The sequence below is a fragment of the Rhinolophus sinicus genome, chromosome 3 (genome assembly GCF_057876585.1).
Source record: "Rhinolophus sinicus isolate RSI-liver-muscle chromosome 3, RSI-T2T, whole genome shotgun sequence".
Lineage (NCBI taxonomy): Eukaryota > Metazoa > Chordata > Mammalia > Chiroptera > Rhinolophidae > Rhinolophus > Rhinolophus sinicus.
Genome location: NC_142503.1, coordinates 192,735,788 through 192,754,885, shown reverse-complemented (window position 1 = coordinate 192,754,885; position 19,098 = coordinate 192,735,788). Strand labels below are relative to the sequence as shown.

Genomic DNA, 19,098 nt, shown 5'->3' with positions numbered 1-19,098 from the left:
CGCGATACAATGAATAAGCAGTGGTGCTGAGACTTGACTTCAAGCCTGGCAACGCAGAAAATAAGCGGGACTTGAATCCAAAGCTCGTGATACACTGAATAAACAGTGAAACTTGACTCCAAGTCCCACAATACAGTGCACACTGCTCTACCCAGCACACATTTCGAAAGCCAGGGAGGCCTGGGGACATGAGTGCACACAGGCTGGCCTCCACCCCTTGGTTGAGGATGTTCAGAGGCTTTCAGTAAATAGGAAACCCACACAAAAGAGCAATGTCCAACTGACACTGGTCTGTGCATTGGCGATTTTGAATAAATGTCTAAAATGTAAAAATATTTAAAATTTGATTTGACGTTTTAAATTTACATTTTCACTTTGAAATTTAAAAATGTTTAATTTTTAAATTGAATGACTGAATTTCTTCTGCAGCAGGGCTGTCATCAAAGCAAACCTACCTCCAAGAGCTGACTGAGAGCAGCAACAGAGCTCAGCTCGCTGAAGTCCATCAGAGACGTGGCTAAGGTCCGTAAAAAAGTCCCATCTGGAAAGTCAACAATCAGATTTAGTAGTGTTCAGCTTTCAGTGACTAGCCGCGTCTGTGGCGTCTGCATTCCCTGCAGGTGAATTACCTTTGATAGTGCTCTGGAACAGCTGCGGGAAGATACCGTTGGGGGCCAGCTGATGGAAGATACAGCGCAGGAACTGCTTGGCCACCCCGGCGGCATTGCCGGGAACCATCATGCTGGAGTGGAACAGGGAAAGAAAAGGCAAGGAGTCATGGAACAAACAGCATGAGCTTGAGTATTTATTTACTTATTTATTTAGGGTTCGGGCATTGACACACCAATCCTCTCATGGAATATCTCATTGTCATTTTCATCAGTGAGATGAAATGTTCTAATCACATAGAATCCTGTTAAGTTTTTAGAAAGAGAAAACCAGGAAATGCCAGAGTGATCCCAGACTATTCCAGCCACCCCAGGGCACAGAGGAGTGTTCTGAAGCTCCGAGAGAAAAGGTGACCTGCAAAGGCCACAAGTCCAGAGAAAGGCATCAGGACTAGAACTCAGGATGAAGATTATTAGCAAGATCCTCCCAGGAAGTGTCACTGGCGGCTAAGAGAGAGCGCTGCCGGGAGGAAAACTGCAGGGAGGGAGATGTTCATTCCTATTGGGAGAGCTGGGAAGACTTGGGAGCATCTGAGTTGGTACAGGGCTTTGAAATGCGCACTTTCCCCCTTTACCCTCTGTACCATCTCTGCATAGCAAGAGGGAGCCAAGAGATGATGATGTGGCCCTGCCCCTCAGAACCAAGTGTCAGAAAGGATGTTTCCAGAGTGATTAGGGGGTGAGTTAACAGAAGGAAGAAAGAGGAAATCAAAGAGCTCAAATCGGTCACTGGTAAAAAGTCCCTCATACCTGAACTGTTTCATTATGCCACGTCTACCCTGAAATGCTGGTTCAAACATGTAGGTCAAAAACGTTCTTCAGGAAGAAATGACACCAAACTTACACAAACGTTTTCAAAAATTAGGGAAGGAGGGAAGCCTTCCCAACTTATTTTATGAGGCTAGCATAGCTCTAAAACTAAAATCAGACAAAGGCTTTACAAAGAAAAGAAAAAAAGACCAATAGTTCTCATGGACATTTCACCCAACAATAATTATGGATGATGGACCATGACCAGATAGAGTTTATCCCAGGAATATAAGAATGACTTAATGTTCAAAAACCAATCAATAGAATTCAATACATTAAAGAATAAAAGGAAAAATAAAACATAGTTATTTCAACAAATACAGAAATTGTATTTGAGAAAATTCAACATACATTCATGATAAACACTCTCAGCAAACTAGAAATAGAAGGAAAGAAACCTCCTCAATCTGATAAAGTTCATCTATGAAAAGCTATTTAATAATGAGATATTAAATGCTTCTCCTGTAAAGAGCAGGAACAAGGCATGAATGCTCACTCACATCCGTCTTATTGTGCTGAAGGTTGTAGCCATTGCAATAGGGCCATAAAAACAAAAACATAAGAGGCATAGAAATCAGAAAGAAATCAGAAACTGTCACTATTTATAGATGATATGATTTTCATATACAAATGCTTTTAGATTCTATGGAATCTAAAAAGAAACTACTACAATTAATAAGTGAGCTTACTACATTACAATGTTAATACAAAAAAATCAATTGTATATTTATGTACCAGCAGCAAAAATTTGGAACATAAAATTTTTTTAAATTCCATTTACATTGGCATTTAAAAAACAAAATTTGGGGGAATACATTTAACAAAAGATGGGCAATACCTCCACACTAAAAATCATCAAACATGGTGCAGAGAAACAAACAAAAAAAAAAAACTGAATATAACGAGAATATATACCATGTTCATAAATTGAAAGACTCAATACTTTCATGATGTCAGTTATTTTTAAAATGATTTATAGTTTCAATACAATCCCAGCAGGCTTTTTTCCCCTAAATTGAGAAACTTACTCCAAAATTTACATGGAGACATGGAGCATCTAGACTAGCCAAATCAATTTTTTTGAAAAAGATGACCAAAGTTGGAAGATTCACACGATTTGACTTCACGACTGACTACACAGCTACGATAATCAAGACCATGTGGTGTCCGCTCAAGGTTCAACAAATAGTTCAATGGAACAGGATAGAGAGCCTTGAAATAGATCAACTTCAATATGGTTATTTAATTTTAACAGATACCAAAGTGATTCAATGGGTAAAGGGAAAGTCATTTTTTCACATGGTGCTGAAATAACTATATATCTACCTGGATAGAAAGGAAGCTCAACCCCTACCTCACACCACACAAAAAAATTAATTTGAGCTGTATCATATAAATGCTAAATACAAATGCTAAAACCGTAAAACTTTTAGAGGAAAACATTGGAGAATCTCTTCCTGACTTGGGGATAGACAAAAGTTCCTTAGACAATAGGAAGCGATAATAATAAATTGTTATAAATTTTTAAAACATTAGACTTTATCTAAATTAAAGATGTCTCATCAAAATATACCAGTAAGAAAAGGAATATGAAAAAAAAAAAAAAAGGAATAGGCAAGTCCCAGACTGCGTGAAAATATTCTAAAAACATATTTAAGAAACGACTGATATTCAGGATATATAAAGAAGTTCTGTGACTCAATAATAAAAAGACAAAAACCCAGTTAAAAGTGGACAAGAGTTTTGAACAGGCACCACAAAAGAAGATTTACAGAGGGTCATAAAGGAGGCTCAAAAAAAATACTCAACAGCATTAGTTGTCAGGGAAATGCAAATTAAAACTATAATGAAATAGATACCCACTAGAATAGCTAAAACCTAACAGACTAACACCACCAATGTTGGGCAAAGATGTGGAACAACCAAAAGTTTCATACATTGTTGGTGGGAATACAAGATGGCACAACCACTTTAAAGGAAAGTTCTGGTAGTAGCTCTTAAAATGAAACACCTATCCTGTAACCCAACAATTCCCTTCCTAGGTATTTACCTAAGAGAAACAAAAACATCTGTTTACAAATGGGCTTCTATAAGAATGGTCATAACAGCTTCACTCAGAATAGCCCCAAATTAGAAACAAGGCAAATGTCCATCAATATGAAAATGAATAAACAAACTATGGGATACTACTCAGCCCTGAAAAAGAAATTATACATGCAACAACATGGATGAATCTCTAAAACATTATGCTAGTAAAAGGAGCCAGACACAAAAGAGCATATACGGTATAATTCCGTTTATACTCGTACGCAGCTCTATGGTGGAGAAATAACCACGATGCTTGCGTCTGTGAGGGTAGAGACTAGCTGGGGAGGCACATGACAGACCTTTCTGGGAGTGATGGCGTGTTCTATGTCTTACAAGGTTTTCGGTTATGCAGGTGTGTGCATTTGTCAAAACTCAGTGACTGTACACTCAAGATATGTGTCCTTTCGTGTATGTAAATTTTGCGTCAAAAGAAAAAACCATGAACAGAAATGGAACTTTATTTAATCGTAACTGCACTGAAGAATATAGGAGGGAAGTAGGCTAATACCTGAAATTTACTTTGAAACGCGTCCAACAATAAAACGATTGATGGATGAGCAGAAAGGTGATGGCTGGACATGTAATAAAGCAAGTAAACTGTTCATTCAGACGCTAGGTGACAGGTATGTGAGTGTTCATCACAAAATTCTTCCAACTTTGCAGCATATTTAAATTTTTTTCATAATAAAATGCTAGGGAAAAGGCTAAAAAAAAATTCTATGACTAAATAGAACATAAAATGAAGAGCAAACAAATGTCCCCAAAACCGTAAGTTATAGAAGTGCAATAACAACAACACCATCTTACGTTTGTAAGACCTGCTACAGTTACGCTGTCACACAGACTCAGTCACTAGGACCTCACAACAAATACCTCTGTGGCACACAAAGGGCATATGTTAGTTTCCCTTTTTCATAGATGAGAAAATGAAAGCCAAGAGATAAATGTGCCCAAAGTCACACACAGTATCTATTCCTGCTCTCCTCCGATCCTTTCTCCCCACTTCAGCCAAAGTAACCTTTCTACATGCTACACACACACACACACACACAGACACACACACACACACACACACCCTCATTGCTTAAAAATCTTTCAATGGCTTATCACTGCCTCTAGAAGGAAGTCCAAAATATTTTAATGTGGTTTATAAGCATTGTACAATCTGACAAGAGCTTGCATCTCTGTGCTGTAGCAACACTGGCCTTTTCATAGTTCCTCCTAAACACTATGTTCTTTACCACCTCAGGACCTTTGCACATGCTTTCCCCATAACTATTTTCACAGTTAAACCCAACTCATTTTTTTCAGATCTTAGTTTGAACATTACGTCTTAAGGGACGCCCCCTCCCGCTCCCCTCCTTTACTACTACCCAGACTAGATTAGGTCTGCCTGTTATATACCACTCATCTCTCATCTAGGCGTGCCCATCTTAGTAAATGCCACGCTCATCCACCCAGCGATTCAGACCAAAACCTGGGAGTCGTTCTTACCTCTTGTCTTTCTCTCACATCTAACATCCAATCCATCAGCAAATTCTATTGGCTCAACTTTCAAAATATTTCCTGAATATACTGTCAACGTAACCACTTCTCACTACCTTAAACCAAGCCTTTATCATCTCATCCCTGCACCACTGAAATGGCCTCTGCTTCCACTCTTGATCTGTTTCCCTCCATAACCTGTTTTCAGCACAGAAGTCGGAATGATCTTTTCAAAACACAAGTCATGCCACTCCTCACTCCACTTCACTCAGTGAAAGCCAAACTCCTTACAATGACCTACTGGGCTCTACCTGGCCTGGCCGCCCCGTTACCTTTCCACCTCATCCCCTCCCGCTCTTCACGCTCATTGTGCTCCAGCCTATGTTAGTCTGATCCCCCCAGTATACGAGGCGCTCCCCGGCTTGAGGTCTTTGCATTCACTGTTTCCTCTCTCTCGAACATTCTTTCTATACATTGCTGCGTGGATCACTCTCCCCCCTTTTCAGGTTGTGTTCCAATACCATTTCCTCAGAGAGGCTGCGCTGGACCGTTATATCCAAACACTGCCTCTGGTCACTCGCTAGCTCCTGGGCTTACTTATTGCTGATAGATGTGAGCACTACATGGCATTAAATTACATTTTCGGTTTTCTTATTTGTTAATTTGTTTATTGCCTGCCTCCTCAACTACAATGTAAGTTCTGTGAGAGCCAGGATTTGCTGTTTTGTCAACTACCACACCCTCAGTTCCTAGGGGTCACCCCATAAATACTTGTTGGATAAATTAATGTTAGACATGTCTCACTATACTTTTTGTTCATAGCACTTAGCACTGTTCAGTTATAAACTTGTATATGTATTTTATTCCTGTTTGCCTCCCAGATAGACTGTAAGCCCCATGAGGGCAGGAATCATGCCGGTTTTGCCCCTGGTTGAAACCTAAGTATCTAGCACAGTGGCTGGTACAGGTGGCCTTAAAAATTTTTATTGACTAAAATGAGTGAATGAATGAATGAATGAACGAGTGAACAGAAAATGAACACGGTACTCTCTGGAGCTGCAACTGAACCTAACAATATTCCTTCCATGGTGTAGACTATGGTGTTTTAGAAACAGAATGAACATGCACAAGAGATAAAATGAAAGTGAGATTGGAGTTCACTTTAGGACCTTACCTTTCTGCTTGATTAGAAAAAGTAGTGCTGGATGCCAATCTAGGAAATAAGTAAACAGAGTCACATGAGTATCAAGTTTTCACGACAATATGCACAAGTACTGTGGTAGGACCCACTGAGGCTCCAGTTCAGATGGTGAGACATGTGAAACCATTGACAAGTCCCTTGACCAGGGACAGAGGCTCCACGCAGTGGTCAGTCTCCAGGGTCCAACTTAACCTGCTTCCTGAGACCTGATTTCTGCATCAAATCAGATTATTTCCACAGAAATGCATCAAGTTAAGTTGGCTTAATATCACCTAGACAATCTACAAAATGGCCTCTGCAGCCAGGTCACACAGATACCAATTCATCCCCATATCAACTGAACTCCAAATTCATTTCTTTGACTATAACCTCTGAAACCTAACCACGAACAAAACAAAAATTGTAAAGGCCTCTCTAAGATAGGAAAGTAGGTAACAGGGGTATTTGTCAGCTAATTGTTGGGCTGAAAGGACATATTGAGATATTTATTGAGTTAAGTAATCAATATATATCATGTAGGGGCAGCCGGATGGCTCAGTTGGTTAGAGCGCGAGCTCTTAACAACAAGGTTGCCAGTTCAAGTCCCACATGGGATGGTGGGCTGCACCCCCTTCAATTAAGATTGAAACGGCGACTGGACTTAGAACTGAGCTGTGCCCTCCACAACTAGATTGAAGGACAACGACTTGGAGCTGATGGGCCCTGGAGAAACACACTGTTCCCCAATACTCCCCAATTAAAAAAAAGTTAAAAAAATTATATATATATATAAAACATGTAATTTTTGAAAAGTGTAACTGTGTGGTTCTGTACACGTGGAATATTCTGTATGTACAGAAAGAAAGAGAATGTGCTAAATCTGCAGGTTTAGAAAAACATGGCTTGACCAGTAAGATATTGAAGAAACAAATAAAGAGAACGCTACAAATTTATTTGCTGAAGACCCCAAGAGAGCGAGCTGAGCCAAGGACACATTTGGAGAGGAGTAGAAGGACCAGCCACTAACACCAGACACCATCCCCAGCTGCTTTCATCATGGGCCCTGTCATGCTAATGCTACTACAATGAATAGACAAACATTGGCAAATGAAATAAACAATATTAAGGGTACAGCAAATGTGATCTTGAAGGCTGTATCTAGAAAAACGGGGTGGGTCTTAAGAGGGATCTAAGTAGAGAGCAAAATACAAAATCCTACAGAGAGGCTTGGGTGATACATAAAAGGCTCCTACTGAACTTACACACTCTTAGAACACGCCTGAAATAGTTCCTGTGGGACTTGCATAAACAATCCAGGTGTTCACAACTCATCCACATTGCCTCATGTGGAAATGAAGCAAGGAAGCCCTGAATCAGGGGGCTGCTGAAGCTGTTCCCTTAGGCGTAGGCTGCTACGAATTCTGGGAGCTTGCTTCTCTCCCTGTCTCTTGCTAGTCTACCTAAAGGAGGTAGAGATTTAAACATGTGTACATGTAAGTCTGTACAAAAGTATCTGCTACTATTTCTCCTTTGCTTTTGTTCAAAGCTCATGTATTTCCATCCTAATAGTTGGCATGGTTTATTCTCTTGAACATGGTGTATTCTCTCTTCGTGTTAAAACAAACAAAAACAAAATAAAACCCTTCTATAGATCTATTACAACTTAGATCAGCTATTTCAAGGAGATGGTAACAGACCAGAACAATAATACTATCTATTCTAAAACGGAAAAGTATTGACAGTAGGAATTGTGACCTTGCATTAATAAAAACTCTCAATTCCACAAGTATTGCTGACAGTTGGTACACAGTTTATTCCACGATTATTAAGACAAGGTTATAATCAAGGGCTTACATGAAATATTTTCTTATCTCTCCATCTCTCCGTGTTCGTGGATTACTTTTCCTATTGGCTGTTTCTAAGCATGAGAGGTGACACAGCTGTACCATCTCTATACTCCTAGGGATACTACAGAAACACTGGGGAAGAGAGATAAGGGGAGTCATATACTTTGGGGGTCAAGGGGGTTTTAATGCTTTCCTGTTTGTCTTTAACTTGGAATCAGCATTTCTTCATTTAAAAAAAGATGAAATTTTAGCTCCACTGAGATTCATTCTCTCCCCCCGTCATACACCAGGAATTTTCAGAATCCAGTTTTTGGCCTACGTCATCCAAGAGAACTCCTGTAAGATATTGTTTCCATCCTGAACTTCTAGCACTTCCCACTCGCTGCAGCTCCTAGTCATGTCCTGTCTCATATGCTACCCTGTCATCCCACACATCACTGTCCTCTTCAACAACTAAGCCACAAAGCTCCTACGGTCAGGACTCGGGTCCCATGCCCACAGCCTGAAGCACGTGGCTCTGTGCCAGCACAGACTGGGAACTTGATGCCTTCGTGGGACTTTAATTCAATCCTCTCCTCTAAGTTGTGCATGCTAGAACGACAGGTTGTTACCGAATTTGAACTCTACTTCTGTCCATGAAATACACCCCTTTTCTTCTAATGTCCTCTCTCCTAAAGGGAAGTTTCTTACCATGAAAATTTTCAAAGCCGCTGAGTTGAATCTTCCCTCAGTCAGGCTGAAGGTCTTGTTCCCAAAATGTGTGCATCCTTCCTTTCTCTGAATCAGAATTGTTTAACTGCTACACTTCCTTTTATCCCCTCACGTGACCATGCCCCACGTTGCACAATCTTACCACCCCCACATTACAAGATGCCTAGGGAATCCATCTGAAAACAGGTAAGGAGAGATAATAATAACAATCTCTAAAGCACATAAAGTGTTTCCTTGGAACGACACACAGGTCTGAGCACTGTTACGTATATCAGCTCCTATAGTAACAGAGAAAAACAAACAGAGTTTTCTTAGTGCATTCTCCTCTCGTTCCTCTCTGCCATTGCGACTCATGGCCCTACACAGCTGGGGAATTCAACCAAAAGTTTGGGCCATTTAGTTTTTAAAATTAGTCTGAGTTGATCCCACAAAGATCAAGCACCAATAAGGTTACCAGATGTTTCACGCTCGAACTGGTAGTTCTTATTTCAAGATATAGACTGAATACGGCTCCTTCCTACCAAACAAAACAGAAGGCGACATTCACCTTCCCACAGACTGCATGATATCCAGCAACAACGGGGCTGCCAAGTCTGGGCTTAAATGAATGAAGGTGGAGAGGACCACAATGGCCAGCCCGAGGGTTTCCTCATCATATTCTTCAAGAATGGCCCCGCAGTCATGGCATCTGCAAAGAAAACAGAGGGATGCTTTCCATAAAAGCCAGCAATTGGTTTCAAGATATAAAAAGCACACACAGCCATTTGGGGTGAGTCTTGGAAAAGTCCCCAGAGGAGGTCAGTGGTCTCATTCTAATAATAAACAGGCGACTCAAATGCCACCATCACCGCAGGCACAGAACCAGCATCCATGGCAGAGACCAGGAAGGGTCCGTTGCTCCCTGAAAACTTACAAGCGTCTGGGCCTGTTCATGAATTACTGCTCCTTTTGCAATGAGTGCCAACTGGACTCAGTTTGAAGCTTCCAGTTGGGGGATTTTCTGCATGTGAAATTCCCTTCAGATGAAATTAATCCATCTGAAGGCTAGTCAGAAACTAGATAGTTTTTCATTTGTTGAAATGAAAAATGCCTAGACCCAAATGGAAGCTTTCTTAAGCTTTCAGATAAAAAAAAAAAAACAAAAAACCCCCTATTTGTGGTGAGACAGTAAAGTCAAGAAAGCACTTTAGAAAGCGGGGGGGGGGGGGGGGGTCTGGGTCGCTGCCTGTTCTCTACCACTCACTCAGATACGTTTTATGAACTCACCACACCCACTGAGTGTAATATGTGAAAACACAATGGCACCTGCTCGTAAGTAACTTGCAACGTACTGTTCTTTGTAGTAACTAGTGTGGGTTCAAATTAATCCATCTCAGCCAAAGCCAGGGCACTTCTTTTCAGCTGCAGCCAGGCAGCTTTATAAAGTGAAGGGAACGTCTACTGGGAACAGCAAGGGAACCAGAGCTGATGGCTACTGTACCCATCTGAAAACTTCCTAAATAATATTACATATAATTCCTTACAAATTGACTATTTAAAAATATAGGACTCACATGTGTGACTACAAACAAAGAAAAATGGAGTGTACACACAGGCAGCCATGAAGGCAACTAGGAAAGTTTGGAACTTGGAGGGTAACACAAAATGGGGAAATTAAACCAAAGGAGGAGACAAGAAGAGCCCACTACAAGCAACAAGGTGCTGCTCCCCATGCGGACGTCCCCAGCTGTTCAATAACAGCACCTTTGTATCTCAGGAATGACCGTCAGTGGGGCCAGCTGCCTAGAGCCTCGCACCAGCCCCCCTACCTCACTCTCCTCTTCTATCACAGCGTACCCCATCTGTCACTTGGGTCACCTTTACCAAGAAGCCTCCCTGGCCCAAGGGGATCTGTCCAAACCTGAAATCCTGTAAGTTTTATTCATCATGCTGACTGAACAAACATTTATGTGCCAGGCAATATGTAGGGAGCTTAGAGTATGAAATACACAAGAAAGGGTCTCAGTCCCTAAGGAACTCACAATCTATCACAGAACATGTATGTACTAAAAACCACGAGGTATGATAAAAAATTAGAGTGAATGTTTAAATTTAAAAAATTTATTACAGTGAAAGACACATTGCCATTAATCCCCTTCAAAATACTCCCCCTCACTTCGAACACACTTATCCCATCATTCTTACCACTTTCTGAAGCAGTTCTGGAAGTCCTCTTTTGTGAGTGTCTTTAGTTGTGCTGTCATGGCTGCCTCAATATCCTGAATAGATTCAAAACATTTACCTTTCATGGTCATTTTGACTTTAGGGAAGAGCCAGATCTGGTGAATAAGGTGGATGAGGACACACCGCAATGTTTTGACAGAAATTGCCGTACCAGAAGCAATATGTGACATGGAGACTTTCTACTGTGATCAAAAAATATGGTGAGTGCTGCTGCCAAGTGTCATTCAACAGAAAGGCAGGGATCTTCAATATGGAAAGTGGTGAATTGAACCATAGTAACAGTGTGTGACAAGTTTCAGCTTGTTCGGTGCAGTCAGTCAGGTGTGAGCTACAGTTGAGAGAAAGTGTGTTTTAAAGTGTGCTGTAAATCATCCTCCATCATGACAATGCTCTATGTCACACATCGCTTCTGATATATAGCAATTTCTGTCAAATAAAAACATCACAGTGTGTCCTCATCCATCTTATTCACCGGATCTGGCACCATACAAGTTCTGGCTCTTCCCCAAAGTCAAAATGATTCAGGACATCGAGGCAGCCATGACAGCACAACTAACGACACGAAAGAGGACGTCTGGAACTGCTTTAGAAAGTGGCAAGAACAATGGGATAAGCGTGTTCTAAGTGAGGGGGAGTATTTTGGGGGGATTAATGGCAATGTGTCTTTTACTGTAATAATATTTTTTATTTAAACGTTCACTGTATTGTTTGATCATACCTCGTAAACAATTCAAATACCTGTGATAAGTGGTAGAATAGATAGATAAATTGAATACTACAGAAACTTGGAAATTGGCATGACTAATTCTGCCTTGTGAAATCAGGGAATCTTTGCCTGAACTGGGTCTTGAAGCATGAATAGGAGTTCACCAGGCAGACAAAGTACAGAGAGAAGGGCACCTATGAAATCACAGAGGAGAGAATACATCAGGCATGCTCTGGAGAAGGTGAGGGAGCTGGAGGAAGAGTTCCTGGAGAGGAGTGGTAAGGCCATACCTTTGCAATCTAAAGCGCCTTTATCAGTTAAGGCATTTGGACTTTACCCGATAAGAAATCTGGGGATATTGAAGGCTGACAAACTAAGAGATCATATAACCAGTTTGAGATTCAGAGAACGGATCCTGCTGGCAGGATGGGAATAAAGTCAAGTCTCAAACTTAGTCCCACCCTAACAAGTTGGAACTTCTGGTTGTAGGATTTTGTTTGTGTGAAATTATTGCTAGGAATAATCAGTAAATGGACATTTATTCGTCCAAATTACCAAAAAAAATGCCTTGACATAAATGAAAGCTGCCCATATGATACTGCGTTTCTAGAATAACAAACGCATATCAACATGTATGGCTGTGGTCATCTGAAGAACAAATTATGACTTAAAGCATAGTATGCCTCCTCTGATGCTTTCTCATAACCCAGGTGAGACAACTCTCAAATTCTGTAAACAAGGTGAAGAAAACAACTGTGAACACTTACTTGTCAGTCATCACCATGGGCTGCTCGTCCGTGAATTCTTCGGGTGCTGGCACAAACATACTGACGATACTGGGTGCTGACAGTAGGCTGGATTTAGTGGCACCTGGGCGGATAAGCAGCAAAGAGACAACTGGTGAATAAAGATCTATTTCGGGGGACTAGGAAAAGCTCCATTCTCCTCTTATAAATCCTCCAAAGATCACATTCACAGGGATATGACGTGGACAGCCCAATAGCATCGCGAACCTCTCAAAAGCAAAACGATTTCAAGAGAGATCATGATTTGTTTCTGCTTGTACAGTTTTAAGAGCTAGACTCCTATCTCTCCCTTTGATTCTCGACCTTGAAAAATTCAGAAAGAGTTCAGGTGCCAACAGGGTACTAGGACAAAGATGAAAGAAAGGGGGAAATCTATCCAAGGGTACCCTAAATGAGTTACGACCCTTATTTGCTAGGTATAAATGAAAGCTGCCCATAAGATACTATGTTTCTAAAATCACAAATGTATGCCAATACTAAAACATTGCAAATTTGGGAAAGGAATAAGATCCTAGAACTCCACACCCCTAAGCAAAGGGAGATGTTTGAGCTAAGAAACATCAGTACAGTTTTGGGAAGTTAATATCATAAGCCCCAAAGCAAAAGACTTCATTTTTCAAACTGAAATATTTAAGAATGAAATATCCAGTGTTTTGAAGGAAACATCCAGTGTCTTCAGCCAATCGATGTCACACAGTTTAAAACATTGGGTTTTGACGCCTTCAAAGAAATCTGAGGCAAGAATCTTGGCAACATGCTCTAGTGATGAGTAAATCTGGAATCGGGTGACTGGTCCCCATTAAGAAAACCACTAGTGCTGGACAGACTCTCCCGGATTGTGGAAACGAGGCACTCCAAGAAGAATCCCAAAGTGACAATCCAGAATAATGCCCGTTCTGCAAAGTAATAACTGAGGCTCTGAGTTATTTCTTCAAACAGGATAGAAGGCAGAAAAACCTGATGGTCTTTAAAGAATCTGTTTCTCTTTAAGGAACTGGAAACTTGGTGCTGAAAAACAAAACAAAACTGCATGATCTTTCTTTAAAAGCTGAAAGATAATGATTCAGAGAGTTGGTTTCTAAAGGAATCAACATAAAAGTTTTAGGAACCTAGCCAAGTGGGCAACGTGTTTCAATCTGAGAGAGAGAAAAATGGTATGGAAGCCTTTGAAGAGTCAAAATGCTGCCAGGCTATACATACTTCTTTGCCTGATCAAAGGCTACAAAATGTGCTTATGAGAAGCCTGAGACCTGCAGACCCAAAAGACAAAGGAAAGTATCTGAAAATATCTTTACATCACCTCCAAAGATCCCAAATGGGAATCCAAATTTCACTGCTATATTTATCAGCTGTCTCTGAGATACCACTCTTTTCTAAGTGTACCCAAGAGTACCGTTCACAAAGATCTCCAATTGTTTTCATAAAGATGGAGCTTGGGCTCTTCGGGCATGGACATGGCCCCGTCTGGTCCAGTAAGGGAACGATTCAAAGAACTTACCGAGCAGTATGAAGAGTCTGAAAATGATCTGAAGGCCCTACAAAGCGTTGGGCAGATTGTGGGTGAAGCACATAAGCAATTGATTGAAGAAAACAAATCATTGTTAAAGCTACAAATGGACCAAGATAAGGTTGTTGTTGATAACTTAACAAAAGTAAGCTAAGCCAGAAGCAAGAGTTGCTTTGGATATGACTACACTATCAAGAGATCCCTGCCAAGAGAGGTAGGTCCACTGGATTACAACATGTCTCATGGAGACCCCAGGAATGTTTCTCATTCTGAGACTGGAGGACTATCCGAACAGATTTGGGCATTAAAAGAGGTGACAGAAGTACCTCTTACAAGCCCAGAATTATTCCAGCATGTAGGAATAGCACCTCCAAAGGCTGTTTGCTATATGGACCACCAGGGACAGGAAAAACACTCTTGGCATGAGTTGCTAGCCAGCTGGACTGCAATTTCTTAAAAGGTTGTATCTAGTTCTACTGCAGACAAGTACATTGGTGAAAGTGTTCGTCTGATCAGAGAAATGTTTAATTATGCCAGAGGCCATCAGTCATGCATCATCTTTATGATACAATAGATGCTATGGGTGGTCATCAGTTTTCCGAGGGTACTTCTGTGGATAGAGAGATTCAGAGAACTTTAATGGAGTTACTGAATCAGACGGATGAATTTGATACTCTACCTATAGTTTAAATGATCATGACTACAAACCAAACAGATACACGGGATCCTACTTTGCTTTATCCGGGAAGATTAGATAGAAAAATACATATTGATTTATCAAATCAAAGCAAGATTAGACATACTGAAATTCATGCAGGCCCCATTACAAAGCATGGTAAATAGACGATGAAGCCACTGTGGAGCTTTCAGATGACTCTAATGGAACAGACCTGAGAAACGTTTGTACTGAAGCAGGTATGCCTGCCATCTGTGCTGATTGTGATTTTGCAGTACAGGAAGACTTCCTGAAAACTGTCAGAAAAGTAGCTGATTCTAAGAAACTGGAGTCTAAACTGGAGTACACACCTGTGTAATTTACTGCACGTATTTTGATGGCTGCATGACAGACATTGGCTTAATGTAAAAATAAAGTCAAGGAAAACAATGTATGTATTGGCAATGATCTCATTAAAAGTCTATGAATAAAAGTATGTATGAATAACATTATAAAAATTAGTAATTCTACCTTTAAGATTGATACAGATGAAATTTGTGTATTTGTTGATGTTGCATTTATTGCAGCGGAAGTTATAACAGATGTGTGTTGCAGCTTTTCGTATTTGCTGTGTGAGCACTTTGTAAAACACTGAATATGGTTTGAGATAGTAGGACAAAAGAACAGTTCTTATGACTTATTTTATGTCATTTGTTGTTCTTATCCTAAATAGTTGAAGAAAATCTGTTTGATTCACTTCTAAGAAAAAAAGATGTAGCTTAGAGTGGAAGCAACGGTATTTATTACAAGCACGAAGTATAAACTGATTAACTGTACAAAATTGGCAAGAACTGGGCCAAGATTAAAAACAAAACAAAACATGATTACTTATTAAACAGTAAGGTTAACAGCATGAAGTTGCTTCAAGAAACCAAAACACAGAAAGTTTAAATCCAATACTCCACATTTCTTGAATATTGACAGACCTTGTCTACCAGACGCCGAAATGCCAGTGCTAAAAGTGGAGAAATTCAGACCATAAGATGTATGGTGATATACACACAGTCTTACTAGAAACGTAAGAAATTGATTTTTAAAAAAAACAAACGTCTCTGAAGCAAGGCTTTCAAAAGATTGCTGCCTATTACTCTTACATAGACATCACAATTCAAGTCAAGAAAAGGGACAGAATCCAAGTCATTTGGGTAGTTGCAAGCCAATCATTACCCAATGTAAATGACAAGGAACAAGTATTTTTTATAATATTGTGAAGTTGTTTACTCGTGTGACAACACTGAATGTGTGATGCAATATTCATGGCAGTCATCTCTAAAAGCAGACGGGTTCCGTTATTGGGCCTTGGCCCTCACATGGAAATACCGGCTGACTCAAAGGATTGCTGAATACTGCTAACGATGTGGGAACAAAGAAACTACAAGAAGAAGGGGCGAAATGCAAAAACATGAAGCCTCAGCTGCCTTGTGCTATAGCTGAGTCACAATTAAGTCTGCAACAGGTAAAGCAGTCCCATTATCCCTCCCAGTTGTTGGCCACACTTCTGACGACACCATAACTGGTTCCCCTACTGAATACCCTACATGCCCTCTGTATAGAACTACGAACAGAAACAGAAGGATCTTAGAAACTTTAGAATAAAGAGCAGACTTCCTCGAAGGCCCAACTTCAAAGCTGGAGAGTTTGATAAAAGCCTCTTTGGGAATCTTGGAGATAAGAGAAAATAGAAAGGCGTTGGTTTGTCTCAAAGCATGCTTACACACCATCGATCCCCTAATTGCAACAGTGGACTCTTCAGTTTATTGAGAAAGAGACTCACTGCTGTCTTTGTTCTCATTACCTCATTCCATTTTGGCAGCTATTGAGTCACTGGATCATGGACAAGCACCAGTTTGTTCGACCACCGTGGTTTCTGCTCACAAAAGCTTTTCCTAGGCCCGTAAGTGAGACAAGTCTCACCTGGTCAGCTACAGGGGCTAAAACTGCTACGTGGCCAAACAGGTGTTAGAAAAAGCTGGCAATAAACACCCCCTCACTCCTAGGGAAAATTAGAAGAGAAGGACTGTTTGATTCAAGGGACTAGCTAAGAGATGTGGTCATAACTCATTTTTAGTGTTTTGGTTTTTACAAATGATAGCTTAACTTGCTTTCTGAATTAAAAAAAAAGAACAAAAGTATGATTAACTAGCCATGAGATGAATTTAGAAAATACATACCCTGATGATCTTAGCACAAATTTATTCTCAGCTTGCTCCTATGAGCAGCAGAAAGTCAAGTATACATTCTGTGCAATTTCAGATAGCTGAAAAGCTATTCACCTATGATTTCAACATTCTAGAAGGAACACAGGTGAGATGGACCATGCTCTGAGAAGTTGATACAGGATGATATGGAAAACTGATACCTATTGGGAGGATTACCAAAGGTCCCAGGGACGTGTGGTGTAGAAAAGACTGAGGGAATGAGCAATGGGTGGCTATTTTCAAAGGTCTAAAAAATTATGTGAGAGAGACTAGACTAGAGTCTTGTGTGGCCCCGAGGGTTAGAAAGTCCCTGTAAGGAAGAACTTTCTGTTGGTGATGCTCAGAGGGATGTCATGAGTTCCCACTCCCTCAACGTGTTTGAGCGAAGGAAGGTTGGAGCCACTTCACGGAGCTGCTAAAGAAGAGATTTCAGCACCCGCTGGGTGGCTCGAGGATGGACAGATACAGTTTCTCTCAGGTGCCTACAGTCTAAGATTCTGTGACTCAACTCACCTCTCATTCTCAATGGCTGTCCCTCCAGGTCAGGGTTTAGGCACGTTGGCACATTACATTGGCGTTTCCCGGGCTGTATCTGTTCTGTGGATAAATGGAGCATTTCAGTCTTCAATGGGGGCAATTTAGCACAATTCACAACACAAAGAATTTAACCAGTAATCTCTTGGGGCCATTTTTGGGGGTCATCATTATTGATATTAACATTTACAGGACACATCCTAGATTCTAGGGTAGGGACGGTTGGGGTTTCATGACAAACCTGCCACTCAGGTAAATGAAATGCAATTGAACGCAAGAGAGCATCTAAAACCATCCCCAAAAAGTCCAGATTCCCTACCCACCCCCCCAAAAGCTCAAATTCCGTATCTCTTGATATGAAATGGAAAAAATGAAAGACTAATGTTACGGCCATGATAAAAAATGCTTTATGCAAATCAATTAATACATAAGTGATCATCTGAGGCAATGGCCAGCACGGTCACACAGAAAACATGGAGAAACGGCAGCAAGGCAATGACAGGCCCTGGACTGAGGGCTGAAATAGGAATTAGGGGGTAGGGGCAGGCGTGGAGGAGCAGTGCTTCAGGAACATTTGTTTCCTATGAAGATGAGGCAAAGCAGCGAGTCATCAGAGGTGCATGGACGGAGAGGAGGCAGGTGTCCTGGGAGCGGGCAGGTGCACGCTGAGGTGAAAGGACCCATGTTTTCAACCGCCTTCCTCGGTGTGTCTACATGACCAGATCTCTTCTTCTGGGACTGACATGAGTGACTGAATCAACATATGTGGTGTAAAGTGACATGCCACCTGACACTGAACTACACACTCATCGGCTCTCCTCTGGTCTTAGATTGGGAGAGACCTTTTTTAAATTTTTATTAAATTGATTGGGGTGACCTTAGTGAAATTATATACCATATCATATCATCTCATATATTCTCTATATTGAGAACATAACACGTCATCTCTATATTGCAGTGTGTGTTCACCACCCAGAGTCAGTTCGGGGAGCATTTTTAAGGCACTAATAAAAACAAGAATACTGAGGTGAAGTGCTAGTCAGACCAGTTGACTAGTGAACCAACATGGAGGGTGGAAAACAAGCCCAGGAAAACTCAGGTGAAAGAAACTCAGACAGCATGTAAATGGCAGGTATTAAATGAGAAACCACAGTGACGTGAAGAAGGCGAACGTTTGGTTGAAAGTGAAAATTCAGTTAAATGGGTTATTTGGCATCATGTAGATTTTTTTAGATTAAAATTTGGATGGGAAAGTGAGATCTATTTGCCTTTTTATAACGCTACTGAGTCAATCAAACTGGGTTGTAAATGTAATCAGAATGTAAAATGGTTAGCTTAGGTGGAGCTCCCTGCTACAAAAAACGGAAGTATGGAAAAACACTTTTGGAGCCCCCTAGGTCAACCTAACAAAAGCTGGTGTTTAGTTATTAACGAACTAACCAAACTAAAGCTTTTATTCTCAGTTCCTTACCTAGCTTCATCTCAGTCAAGAGAGAACCAAAGTCCACTTTGGTATGCACACAAAGATTTCACCCAAACCCAGCAAACTCTAGAGGCTGGTTATCCAATGTCTCTCTCCTTGTCTCCTGTGCCTGTTGGCCATTTCATTACTCACTACCA

The 19,098-nt window shown here is 40.8% G+C and overlaps 1 protein-coding gene and 1 pseudogene across 17 annotated transcripts in view; one reads left to right on the top strand and one right to left on the bottom strand.

Annotated features, from left to right (window-relative positions):
• UNC79 (unc-79 subunit of NALCN channel complex) overlaps nucleotides 1-19,098 on the bottom strand; it is a 233,386-nt gene that overhangs the window by 44,702 nt on the left and 169,586 nt on the right. For all 17 annotated transcript variants that reach the window (XM_019745590.3, XM_074327017.2, XM_019745539.3 and 14 more), the window contains 6 exons: nucleotides 17,458-17,541; nucleotides 12,486-12,588; nucleotides 9,337-9,477; nucleotides 6,226-6,264; nucleotides 630-742; nucleotides 456-541 (listed from right to left, as the gene is read on the bottom strand). In XM_019745590.3, coding sequence (XP_019601149.3) covers nucleotides 456-541; nucleotides 630-742; nucleotides 6,226-6,264; nucleotides 9,337-9,477; nucleotides 12,486-12,588; nucleotides 17,458-17,541 — 566 coding nt within the window. The remainder of the gene's footprint in view (nucleotides 1-455; nucleotides 542-629; nucleotides 743-6,225; nucleotides 6,265-9,336; nucleotides 9,478-12,485; nucleotides 12,589-17,457; nucleotides 17,542-19,098) is intronic.
• On the top strand, nucleotides 14,006-15,065 carry LOC109453973 (26S proteasome regulatory subunit 10B pseudogene; annotated as a pseudogene).